The 26,734-nt window shown below is 35.0% G+C and overlaps 1 protein-coding gene across 4 annotated transcripts in view; it reads right to left on the bottom strand.

The window, feature by feature from the left end:
• LOC137244027 (zinc finger protein 737-like) overlaps positions 1-26,734 on the bottom strand; it is a 193,991-nt gene that overhangs the window by 32,987 nt on the left and 134,270 nt on the right. For 2 of the 4 annotated variants that reach the window (XM_067772455.1, XM_067772457.1), the window contains 2 exons: positions 26,025-26,135; positions 18,524-18,811 (listed from right to left, as the gene is read on the bottom strand). The exons of 1 other annotated variant lie outside the window; for it this stretch is intronic. In XM_067772455.1, the coding sequence (XP_067628556.1) occupies positions 18,524-18,811; positions 26,025-26,135 (399 nt within the window). The remainder of the gene's footprint in view (positions 1-18,523; positions 18,812-26,024; positions 26,136-26,734) is intronic. One more of the 4 variants, XM_067772456.1, reaches the window with a different exon arrangement.

The raw sequence follows: 26,734 nt of genomic DNA, 5'->3' as shown, positions 1-26,734 counted from the left end.
ATACCCACTTTAAATAAAAATACCAATAGGACAATAATTATTTTTGTAATTTTATAGTTAAGCGCGGTATCCAGATCATAATGCATGAAAATCGCATCTTTAACGAAATGAAGAAAATTGTAAATAAATAAAAGCAAAATTTATATTTTTAAATAAAATTACTTCCAAGCCATGCTGCTCTTATGATCTGGGTACGTATCGTGTAATACGATCACGTATTGAAAAACGCTTTCATTCAAATAATAAATATGATTTTGCCAAGCTATTCGTAAAAATTAGAACGAATTGTAATTAGTACACGTAGCCACTATTTAGCATCTATATATTAATACGCTAACAAAATTTCCATACAATCAATTGACAGGCTGTTTCGCATACTTAGCATACGTAAAATCATATAAAAGTTATATGAATCGATTCGTATTGATCAGCCGCAGTGCATAGGCCTATTTTTGTTAACAAATATTACTCTATTTGGGTATAATTAATAGAAAAAGTTTTTTGTAAATTCGAAAATCTGTGCAACTATCGAAATTGCCATCTGTAGGACGCATTATGTTCACAAACCCCCCTGAGTACATAGCTCCAAATGCTCAATTGGCGCGTTGCTCAAATGTTTCATCTCTACATATGTATGTATACATTTGTACACGCCAAACGGTGAGAGAACTACTGCTTCGCTCATTTTCAGTTCAAATAAAATATTGTTTCCCATTGTTGCCAATTACCTATATTGGTCTGTACCAAAATCCTTAAAAAATTGTTCTAAAGTAATTGTTAGCGCACAAAAAAACTTTAAAGAGAAGTAATAACTTAACTGGCCTATTTTTTTGGACAAATTTTACTTACACATAAAAGCATAGGTCTTTATTTCACAGATTCTTTGTTTTTCATTTTAGTTGCTTTAACAAAAATGAAATCAGAAATAATGAGTCAACTTTTGTTCAAAATCACGAAATTTATTTATTTATAACAATTAATTGCAAATTTGACCCAAATGTTTTTTACATTTCCAGATTTTATGCTCATTTTAGATATAGCACGTCTTATAGTGAACAAAAAATAAATAAATTTGCTACAAAGATATTACATTAAAATTTGTATATTGGCTCTTATGCTAATTTATTTTGATATTTCTTATTTTATTTTATTATATTATCCTTTATTTCAACTTAGTTTATTATTATTTAAATGCAACTTGATTGAATCGGAAAATTTCACGTTGTATATTAAACGAAATAAAACAACCCACAAACGTTTTCGATTTTAGGTCGAAATTTTGCATAGGCAGTATATTACCCACTATCTAAATTCGAAAATCTGTGCAACTATCGAAATTGCCATCTGTAGGACGCATTATGTTCACAAACCCCACTGAGTACATAGCTTCAAATGCTCAATTGTCGCGTTGCTCAAATGTTTCATCTCTACATATGTATATATTTGTACACGCCAAACGGTGAGAGAACTACTGTTTCGCTCATTTTCAGTTCAAATAAAATATTGTTTCCCATTGTTGCCAATTACCTATATTGGTCTGTACCAAAATCCTTAAAAAATTGTTCTAAAGTAATTGTCAGCGCACAAAAAACTTTAAAGAGAAGTAATAACTTAACTGGCCTATTTTTTTGGACAAATTTTACTTACACGTAAAAGCATAGGCCTTTATTTCACAGATTCTTTGTTTTTCATTTTAGTTGCTTTAAAAAAAATGAAATCAGAAATAATGAGTCAACTTTTGTTCAAAATCACGAAATTTATTTATTTATAACAATTAATTGCAAATTTGACCCAAATGTTTTTTGCATTTCCAGATTTTATGCTCATTTTAGATATAGCACGTCTTATAGTGAACAAAAAATAAATAAATTTGCTACAAAGATATTACATTCAAATTTGTATATTGTCTTTTATGCTAATTTATTTTGATATTTCTTATTTTATTTTATTATATTATCTTTTATTTCAACTTAGTTTATTATTATTTAAATGCAACTTGATTGAATCGGAAAATTTCACGTTGTATATTAAACGAAATAAAACAACCCAAAAACTTTTTCGATTTTAGGTCGAAATTTTGCATATGCAGTATATTACCCACTATCTATATATTAATACGCTAACAAAATTTCCTTACAATCAATTGACAGGCTGTTTCGCATACTTAGCATACGTAAAATCATATAAAAGTTATATGTATCGATTCGTATTGATCAGCTGCAGTGCATAGGCCTATTTTTGTTAACAAATATTACTCTATTTGTTTATAATAGAAAAAGTTTTTTGTAAATTCGAAAATCTGTGCAACTATCGAAATTGCCATCTGTAGGACGCATTATGTTCACAAACCCCCCTGAGTACATAGCACCAAATGCTCAATTGTCGCGTTGCTCAAATGTTTCATCTCTACATATGTATATATTTGTACACGCCAAACGGTGAGAGAACTACTGCTTCGCTCATTTTCAGTTCAAATAAAATATTGTTTCCCATTGTTGCCAATTACCTATATTGGTCTGTACCAAAATCCTTAAAAAATTGTTCTAAAATGATTGTTAGCGCACAAAAAAACTTTAAAGAGAAGTAATAACTTAACCGGCCTATTTTTTTGAACAAATTTTACTTACACGTAAAAGCATAGGTCTTTATTTCACAGATTCTTTGTTTTTCATTTTTGTTGCTTTAAAATAAATGAAATCAGAAATAATGAGTCAACTTTTGTTCAAACTCACCAAATTTATTTATTTACTAGCAGGGTACCCGACGTTGTTCGGGATTCGTATTTATATTAAAGTGGCCCTTATTTTTTTTTTAATTTTATTTAGTGTATGTGTACGACAACCAATCGCACACCTACCAAAGCATCGCAGTACACACGAAAACTTTGCGCCACCTGTCAGCGAATAGATAAACCGAATTGCACCAAAAGGTTTGAGTCCCTGATTAACGCGTGTAAAAGGTTTAAAATTTTAGCTAAAAGTATTTCATATTGTAGGTAAATTTAAAGATTTTGGAGCAAATACATTTTGACCGATAACATAGTTATCGATTAATTTATCGAAATATCACAAAATTCAAATGAAACCTGTGACCTTCCTCTATTGTTTGATGCCCATATTGTACGCATATTTAGAGGTTTTAGGTAGCCTCATTTTAACCGATTATCGTACTATGGCAGCGTGAAATAATTTTTTTGGTATGCCAATGTATCTATTCATGAATTTGATTTTTAATTTATATGAAATTGAAAAAAAAACTTTGCAAAGGCATTCTTTGATATTTGTTTGGAAACTAAGTGCATTTTCCTTCTTTCAAAAAAAAAAAATCCTTAAAAGTAGTTTAATTATAGCTTAAACAACTATATCTTTTTTGTTTCTCACGCGCTTTTAATGAAATAAGTTCTAGATTCCCTTCTGGATTACAGGCTATCCATCTATGAAAGTCTCATAAAAATCCATTCGTTAGTTTGGAGATTATCGATATCATACCGACAAACAGACAAACCGACAAACCGACAAGCAGACAAACAGACAAACAGAAAAAAGTGGTGCCGATGGATTCTACGACATTCCAAACGTCATGTACACTCATTTTTTTTTAGAAATCTTGGATGTACAGACACGATTTTCTAGAGATTTATTATAGTATAGATAGAAGAAGAAGATAGATTTCCTTCGTTTTTCAAAAAAAAAATCCTTAAAAGTAGCTTAATTATAGCTTAAACAACTATATCTTTTTTGTTTCTCACGCGATTTTAATGAAATAACAGATTATCGATATCATACAGACAAACAGAAAAAAGTGGTGCCGATGGATTCTACGACATTCCAAACGTCAAGTACACTAATTTTTTTTTTAGAAATCTTGGATGTACAGACACGATTTTCTAGAGATTTATTATAGTATAGAAGACAGATAGATAGGTAGATTGTAGGTAAATTTATAGATTTTGGAGCAAATACATTTTGACCGATAACTCAGTTATCGATTAATTTATCTAAATATCACAAAATTCAAATGAAACCTGTGATCTTCCTCTATTGTTTGATGCCCATATTGTACGCATATTTAGGGGTTTTAGGTAACCTCATTTTAACCGATTATCGTAATATGGCAGCGTGAAATAACTTTTTTTTGGTACGCCACTGTATCTATTCATGAATTTGATTTTTAATTTATATGAAATTGAAAAAAACTTTGCAAAGGCATTCTCTGATATTTGTTTGGAAACTAAGTGCATTTTCCTTCGTTTTTCAAAAAAAAAAAAATCCTTAAAAGTAGCTTAATTATAGCTTAAACAACTATATCTTTTTTGTTTCTCACGCGATTTTATTGAAATAAGTTCTAGATTCCCTTCTGGATTACAGGCTATCCATCTGTGAAAGTCTAATAAAAATCCATTTGTTAGTTTCCGAGATTATCGATATCATACAGACAAACAGAAAAAAGTGGTGCCGATGGATTCTACGACATTCCAAGCGTCAAGTACACTCATTTTTTTTTTAGAAAACTTGGATGTACAGACACGATTTTCTAGAGATTTGTTATAGTATAGAAGATAGATAGAAGAAGAAGATAGATTTCCTTGGTTTTTCAAAAAAAAATCCTTAAAAGTAGCTTAATTATAGCTTAAACAACTATATCTTTTTTGTTTCTCACGCGATTTTAATGAAATAAGTTCTAGATTCCCTTCTGGATTACAGGCTATCCATCTATGAAAGTCTCATAAAAATCCATTCGTTAGTTTCCGAGATTATCGATATCATACAGACAAACAGAAAAAAGTGATGCCGATGGATTCTACGACATTCCAAACGTCAAGTACACTCATTTTTTTTAGAAATCTTGGATACACAGACACGATTTTCTAGAGATTTATTATAGTATAGATAGATAGATAGAAGATAGATAGATAGATTGTAGGTAAATTTATAGATTTGGAGCAAATACATTTTGACCGATAACTCAGTTATCGATTAATTTATCTAAATATCACAAAATTCAAATGAAACCTGTGATCTTCCTCTATTGTTTGATGCCCATATTGTACGCATATTTAGAGGTTTTATGTAACCTCATTTTAACCGATTATCGTAATATGGCAGCTTGAAATAATTTTTTTTTGGTACGCCACTGTATCTATTCATGAATTTGATTTTTAATTTATATGAAATTGAAAAAAAACTTTGCAAAGGCATTATTTGATATTTGTTTGGAAACTAAGTGCATTTTCCTTCGTTTTTCAAAAAAAAAATCCTTAAAAGTAGCTTAATTATAGCTTAAACAACTATATATTTTTTGTTTCTCACGCGATTTTAATGAAATAAGTTCTAGATTCCCTTCTGGATTACAGGCTATCCATCTGTGAAAGTCTCATAAAAATCCATTCGTTAGTTTCCGAGATTATCGATATCATACAGACAAACAGACAAACAGAAAAAAGTGGTGCCGATGGATTCTACGACATTCCAAACGTCAAGTACACTCGTTTTTTTTTTTTTAGAAATCTTGGATGTACAGACACGATTTTCTAGAGATTTATTATAAAAAAAAAAAATAAATGTAAGGCGCGATAACCTCCGAAGAGATCTAAGGCCGAGCTTCTCTTCCAATTTGCGTCGTGCTCCTCTTTATTTTCCCTACAAATTGGCCGGACGGGACCTACATGTTTTATGCCGACTCCGAACGGCATCTACAAGGCAGATGAGTTTTCACTGAGAGCTTTTCATGGCAGAAATACACCCGGAGCGCTTGCCAAACACTGCCGAGGGGCGACCCCGCTTAGAAAAATTTTCTTCTAATTTAAAAACCTTATTTCTAAAATTTTGATGTTGCTTTGCTCGGGGTGCGAACCCAGGGCATACGGTGTGGTAGGCGGAGCACGCTACCATCACACCACGGTGGCCGCCGAGAGATTTATTATAGTATAGATAATAATGAGTCAACTTTTGTTCAAACTCACTAAATTTATTTATTTATAACAATTAATTGCAAATTTGACCCAAATGTTTTTTGCATTTCCAGATTTTATGCTCATTTTAGATATAGCACGTCTTACAGTGAACAAAAAATAAATAAATTTGCTACAAATATATTACATTAAAATTTGTATATTGTGTTTTATGCTAATTTATTTTGATATTTGCTATTTTATTTTATTATATTATCTTTTATTTCAACTTAGTTTATTATTATTTAAATGTAACTTGACTGAATCGGAAAATTTCACGTTGTGTATTAAACGAAAAAAAAAAACGACCCAAAAACGTTTTCGATTTTAGGTCGAAATATTGCATAGGCAGTATATTACCCACTATCTATATATTAATACGCTAACAAAATTTCCTTACAATCAATTGACAGGCTGTTTCGCATACTTAGCATACGTAAAATCATATAAAAGTTATATGAATCGATTCGTATTGATCAGCCGCAGTGCATAGGCCTATTTTTGTTAACAAATATTACTCTATTGGTTTATAATTAATAGAAAAAGTTTTTTGTAAATTAAAATCTGTGCAACTATCGAAATTGCCATCTGGTTTATAATTAATAGAAAAAGTTTTTTGTAAATTAAAATCTGTGCAACTATCGAAATTGCCATCTGTAGGACGCATTATGTTCACAAACCCCCCTGAGTACATAGCTCCAAATGCTCAATTGCCGCGTTGCTCAAATGTTTCATCTCTACAAATTAGGGCGGGTCGATTTAAAAATCGCTCATTGCTCTGTGAAAATCGTATTCTAAGGATCAAAATAAGAAACTTTGCCGAAGGAACCATACCTCTAAAACGAATTCTGATGTCCCCCCCTTTGGGTCGAACTTTTGGGTAGGGGTAATTTCAATTCTACCTGCTGTGTCTTGTGGTGGCTTAAAAAAAACAACACAAGCAATTTTACGATCTGCAATTGTGTCACAATACCTTCATTTTTTAAAACGGTTGAATAAAAAGCCCGCACAACTATGTTTACGACATGCAAATGCATAACAGTGATGCCTTGGTTTTAAAAGGGGGTTGTCAAAACGCTAATTTCTAATCATTTTTTTTAATGTCTTTTCTATTAATAAATTCATTTTTTCATTTACATATGTTCTGACTAAATAAATTTCTAAAGAGAAAAATAAACTCCAAAAAGGAAGAACATAGGCATTTCAAAATGGAATTTTTCAAAATTTGCCCCTACGACCCAAAGGGGGGGACATCATAATTCGTTTTAGAGGTATGGTTCCTTCGGCAAAGTTTCTTATTTTGATCCCTAGAATATGATTTTCACAGAGCAATGGGCGATTTTTTTGCCTCCCCATAAATCGACCCGGCCTACTACATATGTATATATTTGTACACGCCAAACGGTGAGAGAACTACTGCTTCGCTCATTTTCAGTTCAAATAAAATATTGTTTCCCATTGTTGCCAATTACCTATATTGGTCTGTACCAAAATCCTTAAAAAATTGTTCTAAAATAATTGTTAGCGCACAAAAAAACTTTAAAGAGAAGTAATAACTTAACCGGCCTATTTTTGTGGATAAATTTAACTTACACGTAAAAGCATAGGTCTTTATTTTACAGATTCTTTGTTTTTCATTTGAGTTGCTTTAAAAAAAATGAAATCAGAAATAATGAGTCAACTTTTGTTCAAACTCACTAAATTTATTTATTTATAACAATTAATTGCAAATTTGACCCAAATGTTTTTTGCATTTCCAGATTTTATGTTCATTTTAGATATGGCACGTCTTATAGTGAACAAAAAATAAATAAATTTGCTACAAAGATATTACATTAAAATTTGTACATATATTGTCTTTTATGCTAATTTATTTTGATATTTCTTATTTTATTTTATTATATTATCTTTTATCACGTTGTATATTAAATTTGCTGCAAAGATATTACATTAAAATTTGTATATTGTCTTTTATGCTAATTTATTTTGATATTTCTTATTTTATTTTATTATATTATCTTTTATTTCAACTTAGTTTATTATTATTTAAATGCATTTTGATTGAATCGGAAAATTTCACGTTGTATATTAAACGAAAAAAACGACCCAAAAACGTTTTCGATTTTAGGTCGAAATATTGCATAGGCCCACCCCCCGCTACTCCTACTCCCAATCCCACTCCCACTCCCCCACTCCTTCTACCACTATTGCTACTCCTATCCCCACTCCCACTCCTACCCCCACTCCTATTCTCCTCTCACTTCTGCTACTCCAACTCCCAATCCCACCCCCTCCTACTTCTACTCCTACAACTACTACTACTTCTACTCCTACTTCCTCTCCTACCCCCACTGCTAATCCCATGATACTCCTACTCCCACTCTCAGCCTTATCCTTTTACCCCTGACAACACCCACTCCTGCCCACACTACCCCTAATCCTATTCCCACTCGCACTCTTTTTCACCCCCACTCTCATCCTCACCACCACTCAAACTCCTATTACACCTATTCTGCTCCCACTCCTATCCCCACTCCAATTCCCCTACGACTTCGTGTACTCCTACTCCCACTTACAATCCCACTCCTACCGCCACTCCCACTCCTACTACCACTCCTGCTACTCCTACTCCCACTCACAATTCCACTGCACATGCACATGCATTTTTTTAATTTTTACATATATGGGCGCTCGCACTACTACCCCACCCGTCCTTTATCCCGCTTATACTCCTACTCTAACTCCCACTCCCACCGCCACTCCAACTGCAACTCCTGCTACTCTCACTGCCATGCACATCCCCTGCTACTCCTACTCCCAATCCCCCTCCCACTCCCCCACTCCTACTACCACTATTGCTACTCTTATTCCCACTCCCACTCCTACCCCCATTCCGATTCCCCTCCCACTTCTGCTACTTCTATTCCCACCCCCACTCCCACTCCTTTTCCCACTCCAACTCCTACTTCTATTCCTATTCCTACTTCCACTCCTACCCCTACTCCTTTTCCTACTCCGACTCCTATTCCCACTCTAATGATCAGTCAAAGCGTTTATATGGCTGCTCCAACTACTGCCCTCACCCCTTTTCTTTACCCTCACTTCCATTCCTGCTACTACTCTAACTCCCACTCCCCCGCCCGATCGCTGTCCCACTCCCACTTTATGATCGGTCAAACCGTTTAGGATACAACCCGGTTTATACCTACATACATATGTTGAATTTTAATTATATCTATATACACATGCATTTTTTAAATTTGTTTTTATTTAAAATATTTGTACATATGTGGGCGCTCCCACTCCTTCCCCACCCCTCCCTTATCAGCACTTATTCTCCTATTCCTTCTCCTACTCCTATTTTCCACTCCCACACCTTTTGCCACTCCACTCCCACCCGCACTCCCGCTACTCCTACTTCTACCTCCACTACTATTCCCCTGCTACTCCCACTACTACCCGCACCACCACACCAACCCATTCGAAAAAGACCTGCCCATATCTGGTCCCACTCCCAGTGGGCTAATACCAGAGGGTGCAAGTACCAGAGCGTACCGGATTCGTGTTCGAAAAAGACCTGCCCATATCCGTAAAGCTCTCCTAAACCTTCGCGGAGGATCTAGGGGTAAAAATTCGTTCCCGCTTGGCTAACACCAGAAGGAGCAAGTACCGGATTCATATTCGGCAAAGGCTTACCCATGTCCGTAAAACTCCCGTAAACTCTTGGGGACTATTTTTTTTCTGCTACAATAACAACCCAGGCCGAATATCCCAGGTTCGTCCCCCTGCGGGTTAAGGGGCTAAGAATATTCCCGCGGTAGGCATGGCTGTCGTAAGAGGCGACTAAAATCCACAAACCTGCGGGATCAAGGGGTAAACATTCGTTCCCGCCTGGCTAATACCAGAAGGAGCAAGTACAGGATTCATATTCGGCAAAGGATTACCCATGTCCGTAAAGCTCCCCTAAACTGTCGGGGAGTAAGTTTTGCTGTTACAATAACAACCCAGGCCGAAGATCCCAGGATCGTCCCCCTGCGGGTTAAGGGGCTAAGAATATTCCCGCGGTAGGCATGCCTGTCGTAAGAGGCGACTAAAATCCACAAACCTGCAGGATCAAGGGGTAAAAATTCGTTCCCGCCTCTCTAATACCAGGACGAGCAAGTACCGGATTCATATTCGGCAAAGGCTTACCCATGTCCGTAAAACTCCCGTAAACTGTTGGGGAGTAATTTTTGCTGTTAAAATAACAACCCAGGTCGAAGATCCCAGGTTCGTCCCCCTGCGGGTTAAGGGGCTAAGAATATTCCCGCGGTAGGCATGCCTGTCGTAAGAGGCGACTAAAATCCACAAACCTGAGGGATCAAGGGGTAAAAATTCGTTCCCGCCTGGCTAATACCAAAAGGAGCAAGTGCCGGATTCATATTCGGCAAAGGATTACCCATGTCCGTAAAACTCCTGTAAAAGTTCGGGAGTAAATTTTGTTGTTACAGCAACAACCCTGGCCGAAGATCCCAGGTTCGTCCCCCTGAGGGTTAAGGGGCTCAGAAAATTCCCGCGGCAGGCATGCCTGTCGTAAGAGGCTACCAAAATCCACAGACCCGTAGGTTCAAGGGGCCAAAATTCGTTCCCGCCTGCCTAATACCAGAAGGTGCAAGTATCGGATCGTACCAGATTCGTATTCGGTAAAGGCCTACCTTCGGGGAGTAATTTTTATTGTTACAGCAACAAAATCCCATGTTCGTATCCTAGGGCAAGTAAAAAGGCCTCAGAAAATGTTTATTATTATGTTTTCAAATAACTTGAATGCATTTCCAAGAAAATAATTTTTCATAAACGCATTACTAAAAACTGAATCATGTAGAAATTTTCACTACCTTTGCAGATTAGGCTCCATTACAGAACTGTGTTTTTCGACAATTATTACCGGATTATGTGAAATTATTTTCATGATCATTTCTGAAATATTTTCATGGGCATTTTGAAATTAATTTAAATTAATTTCTTAATTTATTTTTAGTCATATATAATGCCACGACTTACAAGAAGAAAAGAGAGGGATAGTAATAGGGATAGCCGTCCTAATTTTAACACATCTCTCGCATTGGTTGATAGTTTTAAGGGTGCTTTGAACGATGTACCTCCTAATCTTATTAGCTTGGATATTGGAAATATGGATTTACGTTGTGAGCATTGTAATGCAATGCATTTCGAGAAAGAAATTACTGCAAGAAGCAGAAACTCCTTTTCGTTGTGTTGTCAAAAGGGAAAAGTAACTTTGGCACCGTTAACACAAAATCAGTTTTTCAATAATTTATATGAGGGTTTACGCTCCAATAACCTGGTTTTAAAGCGGAGATCAACAAATTGCTTTGAAAATATACGTAGTTTCAATTCATCTTTTGCGATGGTTAGTTCTGAAGCGGAAATAGCAGAGAATGTTACGAAAGGTGCTTATTATTTTAAAATTCACAATATCTTTTATCATAGAGCTGGCCCTTTAACGCATGAGCAAAATGCTAGGTCGAATCCCTGCTATGCTCAGTTATATTTCTATGATGTTGATACCGCAAATACTTTTAGACTGAGAGAACCATCAAATGCATTATGCGATGGAGGCTTGATGACAGAAATATCTGCCCAATTGAATCAAGTTAACCCTTTTGTTCGGTCTTTTATTTCCAGAAAGAACACTGTAGTAGACACGAAAATATATAAGTTAAGTCACAATGACCACCCATGTAGTTCGATCTGCTTTCTGATGCACTCTATAGCATCACGAGTACAATACATAACGTCATCACCTTGACTTGCAGTGTAGGAGTAGGTGATGCACTCTTTAACATCACGAGTAGAACACTTCGCGACATCAACATCACTTGCAATGTAAGAATAAGTGATGCACAGTTTGACATCACGAGGACAACACTTTGCGTCATCGTCATCACTTGCAATGTAAGATTAAGTGATGCACAATTTAACATCACTAGTACAATACTTAACGGCATAGCCATCTCTTGCAATGTAAGAGTGGGTTATTGCTGGGAGAGCTATCTGTTTGTATGATAACGGCCATTTCTTATTTGAATTCTTTCTCATTATGATAATAATGTTCACCGAATAGAGTATAATGTTTGCGGTGAACAACGTTGACTTCTGGGAGAGTATAATGCATGGTAGAATGGAGTAAGCTAGCGGTAACCTCAGTATTTTTGTATAATGTTTGTTTCATAGCGAAAACCAGTTTCTTGTTACAGCGGAGAGCAAGTAAGCGGTAGGCCAATTCTTATTGGAATTCTTTCTGATCAGATTTTGGTTGCAATTTGAATGCGAAGGTCGTGCGCTACGATATATGTAGTATTAGTATCAGTAGACCTTGTTTAAATAAATAAATAAAACTATTTAAAAAATTAAATAAAATATTTTAATTTATATAAGGAAATGTGTTTACTCATTACGGTTAATCGTGAGATGCCGAATATAGAGATGGGTAGATTTAATGATGCTCTTGCAACAGATGTTGCCGTGATATTTAGTACAACAGATGGTGAACCTCCATTTGATAGAAGGATGGTATCATTTTATAAAAGGAGTGGTACGGTAAAGAATATTTCCGTTTTAGATTCATCTTTGGATCCGTTGGCCTATCCACTACTATTTCCCAATGGAAACGCGGGATGGAATCCTGATATATTGCATAGCAGACAAAGTACGTCTACTTTAAGTCGAGCTAGAATTAAAACTACTATGCTTGAGTTCGCGTCATTTCGGCTTGCGATCAGAGACGAATTCAGTCTTCTACATCATTCTAAAAAGCTTTATCTACAGTGGATTGTAGATATGTATGTTCGAGTTGAGGGAACAAGACTTAACTTTTTAAGACTTAATCAAGAAAACCTGAGGTGTGATGTTTTGTATAACATAACAGATTATCTGATCACAAACCCTCATAGTAATGGACATGAAAATATTGGAAGAAGAATTATTCTGCCATCTTCATTCACCGGCTCTCCCAGAAACATGTACCAAAACTATTTGAACGCTATGCATATAGTCCGTCATTTTGGTAAACCATCTCTGTTTATTACAATGACATGCAATCCAAATTGGCCAGAAATTACCAGGAGTGTTGATTTCAATGAAACACCAAATTATCGCCCAGAAATTATAGTTCGCGTGTTCAGTGCGAAACTAAATGATTTAATAAGCACAATAACTACAAAAAAAGTTTTTGGTACTAGCTGTATTTCGTTGCTAACTAGTACAATTAAAACACTAGCTAGCTTACCGAATTGCATGGAAAGCAACAATAAAAAGTAATCGAGTTGAGTTGGCTAAGCGCTTTCAGTTGAAACCGCTTAGGTAATTGTCGACCTGATTGATAGTGTTGTGTAGTGTTGCATATTCAAAAATAGGGCACTATTGTGAACGAGCGAATGAAATGAACATACGAATGTGCAGATAAACATAAATAACAAAATAACAGCGTGGCGGCAGGGTGACATACATACAAACAAACACACGCATTTCATGTATTTTGTTTTTGCAATTCTCTGGTTGAGTGTCAAAAACATACTGCGCTAGAAGTAGAAATGTCATAGCAGCGAAAAAAAGTAACAATTAGCTGATAAATCTCCACCATCTGTATGGTTTTGGCATAATGAAACTGTGTAGCTAGTTGAAGCGTTTTCTTCAAGCTCGCTTGAAAAAAAATACACCTACTGTTGCTGCTTATATTTATACAATATAATTTCAAAAGAGAGGTTTGCCTCATGCACACATATTGCTAACATTAGATCAAAGGGATAAACTTGAAGGTGTTAGTGATATAGACAAAGCCGTATGTGCGGAAATTCCTGACAATTGAAATAAACCCAAAATTGCATGAATACGTTTCGAAACATATGATGGATGGGCCATGTGGTGCTTTGAATGTTAAGGCAGTTTGCATGAGAAATGGTAATTGTTCCAAGAGTTTTCCCAAAAATTTTTGCGAGTCCACGCGAGAAGAGGTGAATGGGTTTCCAATGTATAGAAGACGTGGTAATGGTGTTAATGTTGATATTCGTGGTGCGTCTCTTGATAACCGTTATGTTGTACCATATAATCCATATTTGCTTGCCAAATTTAATTGCCACATTAATGTTGAGGTTTGCTCAACGGTTAAAAGTGTGAAATACATTTATAAATATGTATATAAAGGATATGAAAGTGCAACTGTCAGGTTAGCTACTGAACACGTTAATGCTGGTGAAGTAGACAATTGTGACGAGATTCAAAACTTTTTGAATGGACGTTACGTTGGTTCCACTGAAGCGGCTTGGCGAATTTTCCAATTCCCTATGCACTGTCAGTCCCATTCAGTAACGCGACTTGACGTTCACTTACCGCAAAGTTGTGTTTACTAATGGTCAGGCACAACGAGCTGTTCAGAATATGAGAAAAACCAGGTTGTTGGCATTTTTTCATTTGAATATTGAAGATCCTTCGGCAAATTCATATGAATATATAGAAATTCCATTGCATTATACTTGGGAAGATAAAACCAAGAAATGGAAAAAAAAGACAGCGAGGCGGTGATAAAACTATTGCTCGCATGTATGTTGTGTCGCCGAAGGATATTGAACTCTTCCATTTACGTTTGCTCCTTTTACATGTAACTGGGCCAAAATCGTTTATGGACGTTCGAACATATAATGGGGTTATATATAATACATTTGTGGAAGCGTGCTAGGGGAACGCCTCAAATGATAACGAATGGCACGAGTGCTTAGAAGAAGCGCGACAATTTCATTCTCCTAAACAAATGCGTCACTTATTTGGTGTGATATGTGCGCTAAATGTTCCAGCAAATGCTTTGGTTGAGTTTCTTTCTGAAGATTTCCTGAGAGAAAGCGATGAAACATTTTCATTTAATGGTGCACTGTTAGAAATCGAAGATGTGCTACTTAGTCAAAACGTGACATGTCACAGCCTTGGATTACCAGTGCCCACAGCAAATCCTGCTGTAACAAGTATAGATGTTCCTCAACCTGAAAATGAGCTAATTTTATTTGAAGACTATTACTCACGAGCAAACAACGAGCAACGTACAATAATAGACCGCGTTATCCAGGAAATACAGTTTCATGATACTGGTTCTAATGTGTTCTGCGTTACTGCTCATGCAGGTTGCGGTAAAACTTTTATGCAAACTGCTTTAATTCACAGGTTGAATTCACTTAATCTTCCATGCATTGAGACTGCTTTTAGTGGCATAGCATCAACTCTTTTGATTGGTGGAAGAACAGTGCACAATGTGTTTAAATTACCCATTCCTGTTGTCGAAAATTCTGTACCGAATATCACCCCAAACAGTGCTCAAGGAAGATATATAAATTCAGCTGCGCTGATAATAATTGACGAAATTTCCATGTGCCCACTTTTAATTTTGAAAGCTATAGATAGACTACTGCGTGATTTGTGTTCCGATGAAAATGATAAATGCCAGCTGTTTGCTGGGAAAACAATACTTTTTTGTGGCGATTTTAGACAAATTCTACCCGTTGTTCCTCATGGATCACGTGCTGTTTTGGTTGAAAACTGTATTATTAGTTGGAATGAATTTGCTTCTTTTCATCATGAAACATTAAACCAAAACATGAGAGAATTACCACACGAGCTGCAGTTTGTAGAATTTTTAAAGCAAATTGGTGATGGTCAAACACCTTTATATCCACAGTTTGGAGATAATGTCATTGAAATACCACAGCAATTAGTGGGAAATGAAGTAACCTAATTGATGACGTATTTGGAAATATTGAAGAAAATTTATTGTCAGATCAAGTTGTGAGTTCTGCAATTTTAGCAGCAACCAATGAGGACTGCTCCCTGGTTAATAATGACATACTTAATCCGCATACCTGGTTAATTCAAAACATATAATAGTTTTGATAAAATTGCTTGCGACGATGAAAGAGAAGTCAATAATTATCCCACTGAGTTTCTGAATTCCCTCAATGTGAGCGGACTTCCACCGCATAAGCTTTCACTGAAGCTTAATTGCGTCGTACTGCTCATTCGAAACCTTAATACAAAGGATGTCTTAGTGAACGGGACACGAATGAGGGTTAAGTGCCTTCACAACAACGCCATTGATTGTGAAGTTTTAACCGGATATTCAAAAGGCAAACGAATTCTTATTCCGCGCATCAAATTAACTTATTCAGGAACCATATTACCCTTTAATTTTCAATGGACCCAGTTTCCAGTAATACCATCTTTCGCAATGACCGTAAATAAGTCGCAAGGTCAAACGTTTGAAAAAGTTGGAATTTTGTTGAGGCGGCCTGTATTTACACATGGGCAATTATACGTAGCTGCAAGTAGAGTCAGGTCCTTTGACAGTCTAAAGTTTTATGTAAGCGAACATAATAATCAAGGTCACTTAGCTGGCGATGAAAGGGTATTCACGAAAAATATTGTTTTCCCCGAAGTTATAAATCCAAACTGCTAAATGTAAGCAATGCAAATCCATGAATTTAAATTCGCGTTAACTGAGAAAAGTTTTTAAAACATTTGCATGTAGACGAATTAAGTTATCTAAGTATAGATTTTTTGGCGTCTCTCCTTTACTCTTTTTCCCTTTTATACTTGAGAAATGGGCAGTACTCGAGGTTAGTTAAAATCAAGATATTCTTCAATATTGTGTAAAATTATATTTTAAAATTTTCATATTGCAGTTATATATGGCATGGCGCATGGTGATAAGTGTATATATGCACTTAAAAATTTTATTTAATTATATTTGGTCTATTCACGAAAGCCTGCTTATCAGGTTATTTGCTTATGTGGTTATATTTTTCGCAAATAATTTTTAAACAAATAAATTGATAATCATGCTGACGAAAAGAGACCAGTAATGTTAAATATGTATATATTTGTTGTTGTGTTAAGTTTTTAATTTATTTATATTATTTAATTTATTATTTATATTAATTTGTGAGTTACCTGTGACACTTTATTTTATCTGGAATATTTTATTTAAAATTTTTGCCATATATATATATATATATATATATATATATATATATACATAATATGTATATGTAGTTTATATGGGTGATATAGGCCTACTGGGGAACCAAGCACCCAAAACTAACTTCGGTAACGCGCCAACTGCGTACCTCCCGGGTGGTGTGGAAAAAGCAAATTTTCAATTCAATTTCAAGGCATTTCACCATAATTCAATGTCAATTTCATTTGATTTTACATATTTCTAATATTTTGTTTAGGGAGTTCCATACTAAAACGTAATTATTACATTTGAAATGTAATTTAAGGAAATACAATCAAAAAGTATAACGTCTTAGGTCAAGACCAAATTTTTAATGGAAACTTTAAGTAGGTTAGACCAGTTGGTTTTAAAAATAAAATAAAATAAAATATCAGAAAACATCTCAATATTACTATTTGTAAATTAGACATCCCAACATTGGAATTCTCACATTAAATATCCGAGCATTAGAATCTTCATATTCCCACAATGATAACATTAAATCGCCGAAAAAATTTAAGTGCGTTTATTGCGTTTTGATATGGAACTGCTTATTCCCTTTATTTAATTTTTTTGCACTTTAAGTACCTTATTTTTTTTTTCTTTTACTTTAAATTTGTTTAGAAAACTCTGCTTTCTTTTCCATTACATACTTTATATTTTTATTTTATTTTTTATGAAGGTATCCTCTATTCTATTCGAAATTTTCGTTTTCGTTTACATATTAGATATGTATTTATAATTAATTTAACTAATTTAATTAATTATAATTTAATTTAATTAATGATAAATACATATGTAATAGTAGAGCACCAATTGCATACCTAACGGGTGGTGTGAAATAGGTTAAATTCCTTTAGCACATTTCTTCGTCCTTAACTAAAAATTCGAGTTTTTTGAATTATGACGCTATTGAAGTAAATGGGCGATATATGTATATGTAGTTTATATTGGTGATATAAGCCTACTGGGGAACCGAGCACCCAAAACTAACTTCGGTAGCGCGCCAACGGCGTATCTCCCGGGTGGTATGGAAAAAGCAAATTTTCAATTCAATTTCAAGTAATTTCACCACAATTCTATGTAAATTTCATTTGATTTTACATATTTGTTATATTTTTTTTACGGAGCTCCATACCAAAACTTATAATTACATTTGAAAAGTTTGTAGAAAATTTAAGAAAATGCAATCAACGATTACAACGTCTTAGGTCAAATTCAAAATTTTATTGAGAACTTTAAGTAAGATAGATCAGTTTGCTATATTTCCACTCACTGCTCAACTATTAACGCATAGTAGGGGTAGTGCAATACCCCAACACTGGATGCATAGAGTGAGTTGAAAAAAAACACAAGTTTCGACCACGGGCGATACTAGTATTTATTTAATCCGATTCACCATTTAAGAGATATTGCGATGTCAAAAATTGTTTTCGATCACGTATCGTATAACACAATACCGGCCCTTAATTCCACGATTTACGGAGTAATTAACCTTAATATAAGATCACAGTCTACGGAGTTTATGAATTCCATTTTACCTATTTACTTTCAATTTAGCCTCTTCTTCCCTTAAAGCTGCCATATTTCGCTCACGCGTCTCAGGATCGTCGTCTTTATGCGTAGTTGAGTGTAACCGTAGCTTCGAAGCCAAACGAAAAGCTAAAGGACAAGATTCACATCTGTGTATATAATTACCCAGATGTACACTTAAATGCCTATGCAGTAGGTTTTTTGTCGTAAAGCACCGGTCGCAGTATTTGCATTTATATGGTTTTTCACCGGTATGAGTACGCATATGATCCCTTAGGTTCGTAGTTCGTGAAAACCTATTTAATACAGGCAGAAAATAAAGTTAGAAAAAATTTGGTGAAATATATTAGGACGACGTTTTTATACCCAGCTGTACTTGTACACAGGGTATTATAACTTTGATTGGATAACAGTTGGTTCCATACATCAAAATCATCAGTATCGAAAAAAATTTGATTGAGCCATGTCCGTCCGTCCGTCCGTCTGCCCGTTAACACTATAAATTGAGTAAATATTGAGATATCTACACCAAATTTGGTACACGAGCTTATCTGGACCCAGAATAGATAGGTATTGAAAATAAGCCAAATCGGATGATAACCACGCCCACTTTTTATATATATAACACTAGCGGGACCCCGGTTTGCTTCGCTACACCAATAGAAATATTGGAAAAAGAATAAAATATCATAGAATTTTTTAAATCTTTATTTCAATTTTTAATCCAAAACATTTGGATACACTGCATTTTTCGTTTTTCCATCTGGGATATGATTAACAAACAATTTGGAATGCCTACTCTGGAACAGACAACGTATAGCTGTCCGTGCGAAAAGCAGGGTTCCTCCAAATTCAATCCGCATACTCGAAGCGTTTGTCCTTTCGCCTTGTTGACTGACATAGCAAATGACAGGCGCACTGGAAATTGCAAACGCTTGAATTCAAACGGCATGTCTGTTGGTATCAGTGGGATTCGCGGTATAAGCACAAATTCACCTTTCGCTTTGCCGGTCAGTATTGTTGCTTCAATTAAATTCGTCAACAACTTTTTTACATTCAGTCTTGTTCCATTACACAATTTTGGTGCATTTAAATTCCGTAATAATATAACTGATGAGCCGACCTTCCAATTTAAACAATGCGGTGGCATACCAGACGGCTCCAATGAATTCAAAACATCAACTGGATAATTTACTGCGTCAACTTCATTCATTGCGGTATCCACTGACTTGTGTTGTCACCACACCTGGCAATTTTTTCAGAATGTGATGATTTGGTGCCAGTATTGCGCGTTCTCTCGAATCGATAATTGTACAAAAATTGTTTGGCAATGTAATCAAACCATTTGTTTTGTCGATTGGAATTTTGCCATTTCCGATCCTTAACAATTGCCTCGAGAACTGCTCTGCAGACTGATCATTTTGCAACTGAACACGCATGTTTATGTGTAATGTTAATTTTTTCACGTATCGCCACAAAAGGGAACACTTCAAACATGCATTGATCTCATCTGCCGGTGTTGATCGTGGAATAACGGGCAATGTTTGTCGAAAGTCACCTGACAATAAAATTAAGGCACTACCAAAAAGCCTTCGGTTTCCACGTAAATCTTGCATCGTTCGATTTAATGCTTCCAATGATTTTTTGTTTGCCATTGTACACTCATCCCATAGAACGACCGCTGCTTGTTGCAAAACTTTTGCCATCGCTGAATTTTTGGATATGTCACAGGTTGGAGTTTCAACCACCTATATATTCAATGGCAATTTTAAAGCTGAATGAGCTGTTCGTCCTCCATCCAATAAAGTTGCCGCAATTCCAGAAGAAGCGAGTGCCAAAGCAATTTTCTGTTGCGATCAAATAGTTGCTAAAATCAATGAAATCACAAATGTTTTCCCGTGCCGACAGGGCTGGATTGAACAAATGTACGGAAATCGTCACAATCGAATTGTTGTTCACGCTGCAACTCTCGATCAAATAAATCATGCACTGGTCGATTTGGTGAAATCAAAGCTAACTGCCCCAATGCTTTATTGGCAATCGCAAGACACATACACGTCTTCAATTATTATCAAAGCTTCATTGTACATTTCCAATGTAATCAGCAAATCAGGATCCATTGCTCTACGACGCATCCGAATTAAAATATTGTTACGAATATTAGCAACACTAAGGGGTACTGCCATCTCTAAGCCGATGCTAAGCAGTGATTGTATGCACATCCATAAATCAATCATTATGTATCTACATAAATTAATCAATCATTAAGTCTACACATATTTATGTACACGCAGCGGAGAAGCAACGCACAACCACATTCATATATCTGAGATACTCCCGAAAGTATGCAATGAGAGAAGCTATAAAATAGTGCATCTGTAGTTACAGCTGAGAAATTTGATAGCTGATGGCCAACTAGTAGATTCTGGAAATGGAAGCGCCTAGAAGATGCAAACGAGGAAATCAGAGAGTATAAAAGGCAACAACGGTAGAGGCGCAATAATCAGTTTTGATTAAGCACGCAATCTGTCGGGCAATAGTATAGTTATTTATTGTGAAGTTATTTAATAAAGGCCATTTTGCATTATTAAATATTGGAGTTATTTATTCAACAGTTTAGAGATTCGAACTTAGCAGAAGGTTGCAAATAAGAGGATTTGCAGTAAATTCGTTACAATATCTTCAGTCGTGTAATCTTTATTCAATTGGATTCGATGGCATGCATGTTGATATTATAATCGAAAATAACATTCGTATTTGCTGTGGATGAGATGAAATCGATGCATCATGAAGTGTTGCGTCCCAATGAGTGTCATCTTCTAACAAATGCAAGAGCTTACATGCTTCGCGATATGTCTGACAAAAATGACCGTGAACTGTTCTTAAATCCTGAAATGATTTTGGTCCTCGAACGTTTACCAACAACATTCGCAAATAGAAACATTTAGCATTGTTGGAATGTACCGTATACATCCTGACCAAGGCATCTGTTTGGAAAATACCTGGATGACCATCAACTGGTGTTCCTTGTTTACGCCGTTGAAATTTTTTCGATGATGCATTCTAGGTGTAATATTGCGGTATATCAACATATATCAAATTTGTGGCAAATGTGTCGATTTCACACAATTGAAAAAAGGAGTTAAAGTAGTTGCTGGTTATTGTGCTGATCTCTGCTGTACATTCTCAGTAGTGAAATAAACTCGTTGACCATTCTCCAGATGAACTGCCAAATGGACAACAACAGGATGTCTTTCGTGCAAAGGAAACGAAAAGATGCGCCAAACTGCTTTATTACTGCTTATGTATCGCCCCATTTGATATTAAGTGATTTCATCATTTTTTTTTTCACTATCTACTCTAAAAACAGCCATATTACTTCCTTTATTCACATATTTACAAATGTATTTGAGAGACATTACTGAGTTACAGTACTCAACATTTATATGAGCCTGAAAAACTTCTGACAGTATCGGTGAATATGGCACGACCCAACGATTGTCAACTTCGATGCCTTGATTGCGCACTCTTATTATCGCCGTTTTACCATTATTTTCAAATGACCGACGTCGATACAATGGATATCCGTCATTGCCTGTTATAGTAACGGAAATTAATGCTCTCGGATACCGCTTTGAACATTTCCCATCGACCATACATGGTGAATTCATATTTATTTCACCACGTGGTCCGTGAATCATGTTTTTTGTTACCACTTCAAATAATTCTGGATCGATGGTTTGACCTGGTATTTCGGCTGATATGACGCTATCAATATCGTTCGGTGTTATTTTACGTACCAGCCATATCAATATATGTGCGTGTGGCAACCCTCTTTTTTGCCATTCAATCGAGTACATCCAACATTGTACCTTTCCAGAAACGCTTAATTTCACAATTTAATCGATCAGTGCCTTCAATTTTTGCCGGAATACACGTGCTGTAACATCGTGTCGATCTGTTGGTGAATGACCGTCGAACAATTTGTTTTTTATATCGTTCCACATCGGATTACACTTAAAAGTGATGAAAAGATCTGGTCGGCAGTATTTTCGAACATATGATATAGCATATTGTGCATATTCGTGCATGTGGCGTGGGCTACCAATATAAGAAGCTGGTAATATCGTCAGACGTCCGATTTCATTCACATTCGCTATTGCCTCTTGCAAATGTATGTATTCTTCAGATAGCAATTTGGCTTGATTGAATCGGATGAAATTGAGACGTTCAGTTTCAAGTTTTGCATACATGTCTACAATGTATTGGTGAAAAATTTTACCACATGTCAGAATGTAGTTTTGTTCTTGTGCACTAATCATCAATCGATAAGAATAATAATTCATCGCACTAACTTTCTTTTGAACATCTCGACCTGTAAAAAATATGTTCATTCGATTTTAAATTTTAGTTTTTATTTAATATCTGATTAATATAATTAGTATATTATTTACCGGTTCTTGGATCTATCAGTGGTATATTAATGTGAGAACCATCATCACCTTTCCAATGTAGAATTGGATATTGTAATGCGTCGTAACTGCGATGAAGCTCCGAAACACGCTGTAATTGTTCATTTCTACGATGAAGACCAATATCGCGAGATTGAAACTGATCGCCAACAATTACAATTGCCACTTCATCAATCGTCGGTACATTAAATCTTCTGGCATGCTCACTAAAAGGCGTTTTATCCGCTCTCATTGTGATTTTGTGATTATCAGATGGCATACGATCGAGAACGGTTTTGAATAATTTCACCAATTCATTGTTCTGATCTTTGGAGATCGCAAATAATCGCTCGTTTTGTATGTGAGCCAATTATGCAACGTTCACCCAACTCACGATTTTCATCTCAGATAAAATATATTTGCAAAAATTCACTAAAACTCCATGTTCACCGCAAGCAATTTAATTTAAGAAAAGCAAACAAAAGACAAAACGAAAATACAAACCGTGCAAAACTTTTTATGAAAAACACAATAAAACACGTGCGCACGACTAGATGCAGTTGAAATCACTAAATGTATTTTGTAAAAGGAGCGAAGAACATTTGAAAAAATAAATTTGAAGAGAAAAACATGATACACCATTGCCACAATTTTCTACTATGTTTTTGTTCAACGATACGACATACTTACAGAAGGAATTCCCAATGTATTATAAATATTGATATGAATTCAATTGAAAATGAAGAAATACTCAATTACGAATCGAAAACTACATAAATATTAAGCACACGTGTTGATTCTCCATAGTTCATAACAAAAAGACCTAATGTCTATATACACCGAAAGTACGATGTGACAGATATGTTGTCTTGTGGTGTATGTCTTTCCATTGTATCAGAAAAATCCCTATTGCCAAAATGGCAGCCATGTTCATTGTTCATACTCTTGTTTAAGAAAACTCGATCAGATGTAGATGAATCAGTACAACACATCATAAATACATTTCTTCATTACTTTTTTTTAATTTTTTTATTCTTAAGTTATCAGAGTAAAAAGTTAGTAAGTGTGTAGGAACAACAATTTGGGACGCTGGAAAGTAACACCAAAAATGTGCACTTATTTTTATATACATATATAGATTGGAAACACACAAAAAACATGATTATTTAGTAAATAATGCACCTAGAATGTTGAAATCTGATGTGTGGACTGATATTGATAAGACTCTGGATAAAAATTTGTAAAAAATTTTTAAAATGGGCGTGGCACCGCCCACTTGTGATAAAATCAATTTTACAAATATTATTAATCATAAATAAAAAATCGGTAAACCTATCGTAACAAAATTCGGAAGAGAGGTTGCCTTTACTATAAGGAATGCTTTGAATAAAAATTAACGAAATCGATTAAGATTTTTAAAAGGGTCGTATACGAATAAAATAAGCTATATCTTAGCGAAAATGAGCTTTACATCAATGGTATTTCATTTCCCAAGTGGATTTATAACAACAAATAGGAAAAACTTCAAATTTAAAAAAATGGGCGTGACACCGCCCCTTTTATGACTAAGCAACTTTATAAGTTTCGGGAGCCATAACGCGAAGAAATATTAACGGATCGTAATAAAATTGGGTACACAAATTTTCCCTATAGCAGGAAATATTTATATAGACCACGCCTACTTTTATATAAAAGATTTTTAAAAGGGTCGTAGACGAAAATAATAAGCTATATCTAAGCGAAAAAGAGCTTTTGCATCAATAGAATTTTACTTTCTAAATTGAATCATAACATTAGATTGGAAAACACAAACATTTTTGAAAATGTGTGTGGCACGGCCCTTTTTTGTCTAAGCAATTTTCAATGTTTCGGGAGCCATAACTCGAAGAAAAATGCACATATCGTAACAAAATTTCGTACACATATTTTCCTTATGGCAGGAAATATTTCTAGTAAAAATGATAAAATTGGTTAAGGACCACGCCCACTTTTATGTAAATAACTTTAAAAAGGGTCGTAGACAAAAATAATCAGACCACTTATAAATATTTTCGCGGATTTTTTTATTCTCGCGGAAAAATTCCTCCTATTCTTTTCTCTTAGGGAGAAGAATAATTGGGGAATAGGAATTTCGAATTTTCGAAGTCAGCTGTTTTGCCAATTGAAATTTTGTTGCTGATTTCTATTTTTGTTTAAGAAATTGAAAAGTTTGCTTAAAATTTAAAAATAAAATATGATCAATACACAACATTGCATTTCATATGGTATTGACTATAGTAATGAATTGGTGCCACAGCAGCATCAACGGAGGAGCATACATAAGAAGCAGGCGGCGGGATAACACAAATCCGCTGGAGTTGCCTGCTTCCATTCAGCAAAGCAATTTTCTGGCGGCCAAGTCGAGTTGAATTCGTCTTTCGTCATATGCCAAAATCTATTTAATCCTTCTTAAAAAATCCTTGCACAATTTCTGGATGGCTGCATCAAATATACCAAGAGCTCTTCCGTTGCTTATGATATAGTTTTGGACATAAATAAAGAATATTGTGGTATAATGTACATATTTTAGCATATATATGTACAAATAGTTTTCTTTCTTAAAAGAACCAATTTACTTTAACTATTTTGATGCATTTTCGTTAATTTAACAATTGAAAAACTCCTAAGAATTGGCAGAGAAATCTCCCTCTCACTCACATTCATAATACCTAATTTTCTCCCATAACCGGTTTCCGCTTTTTCGAACATTGTTCAGCATAGGAAGAAAGGGAGCAATGAAAAAACTCGCAAGGAATTTTTATTTAGAATACGAGGAATAGGAGAAGGGAAAATACTCGCACGGAATTTTTGTTTAGCATTGGGCTGAATAAGTTAAATCTTAGCGAAAAATAGTTTTGTACCAAACGAAAAGAACTATATGTATATGTATCATTGCGCAAGCTTGTAACACTATTAAGCACACAAAACAAACAACAATAGCATTTCAAGTGTACAGCTGGGTATGTAATGTTCGGTTTCACCCGAACTTAGACTTCTTTACTTGTTTATGATAACTTACCGCATTTCACAAAAATTACATTTATGGGGCTTTACGCCGCTATGATCTCGTTTATGGATATTTAAGACCCGTTTTGTTTTAAAATGTTTGCCACAAACATCGCACGGGTATCTGAAAAAAAAAACAAGTAATCAAGACAATAAAAAAAACGAGTTTATTATTAAAAGGAAGAGAGGGTTTGAATTTTGTAACTAAACTAACAACTTTTTGGCTACTAAAAAGTCGAATAGGTATGTTCAAATAAAAACACGGTCTTAAAAATTTTTGGTATTTTTTGGCCCACTTGCAGAGTGGCAAATTTCAAAAATTAAAAAAAAATGTATGAGTTTAACCCCTCATGTTAGGTCATGATAGAAGGTGACGAATGTAAGCAGTTTCTCGCTCTAACGTCGCCATCTTGAACGCCCTTACAAATAAGAATGTGGTCACTTTACAAAACTCCTTTTTTATTCAGAGGAAAAAATGTATGTAAGACTATACAAACAAATAAAGCCCAGGACGGGGATTATGGTTACATTACACGTTTGTACAATGATCCCATTGATCTGTAAGTCAGCCGCCCATGATGATCATTTCCAGGTGAATGGCTATTAGATGATTTTCTACCGTGTGAGACGGTCGTGCTAGAACCTTAATCGAACGAACCGAATCTATACCCGGCAAAGGACTATCAACACCCAACATTCCCCCAAAGCATTTGGGGATTGTCA

Source organism: Eurosta solidaginis, chromosome 3, assembly GCF_040869045.1.
Source record: "Eurosta solidaginis isolate ZX-2024a chromosome 3, ASM4086904v1, whole genome shotgun sequence".
Lineage (NCBI taxonomy): Eukaryota > Metazoa > Arthropoda > Insecta > Diptera > Tephritidae > Eurosta > Eurosta solidaginis.
Note: the sequence above shows the minus strand (reverse complement) of the source record. Positions and strands in the feature narration are given on the sequence as shown.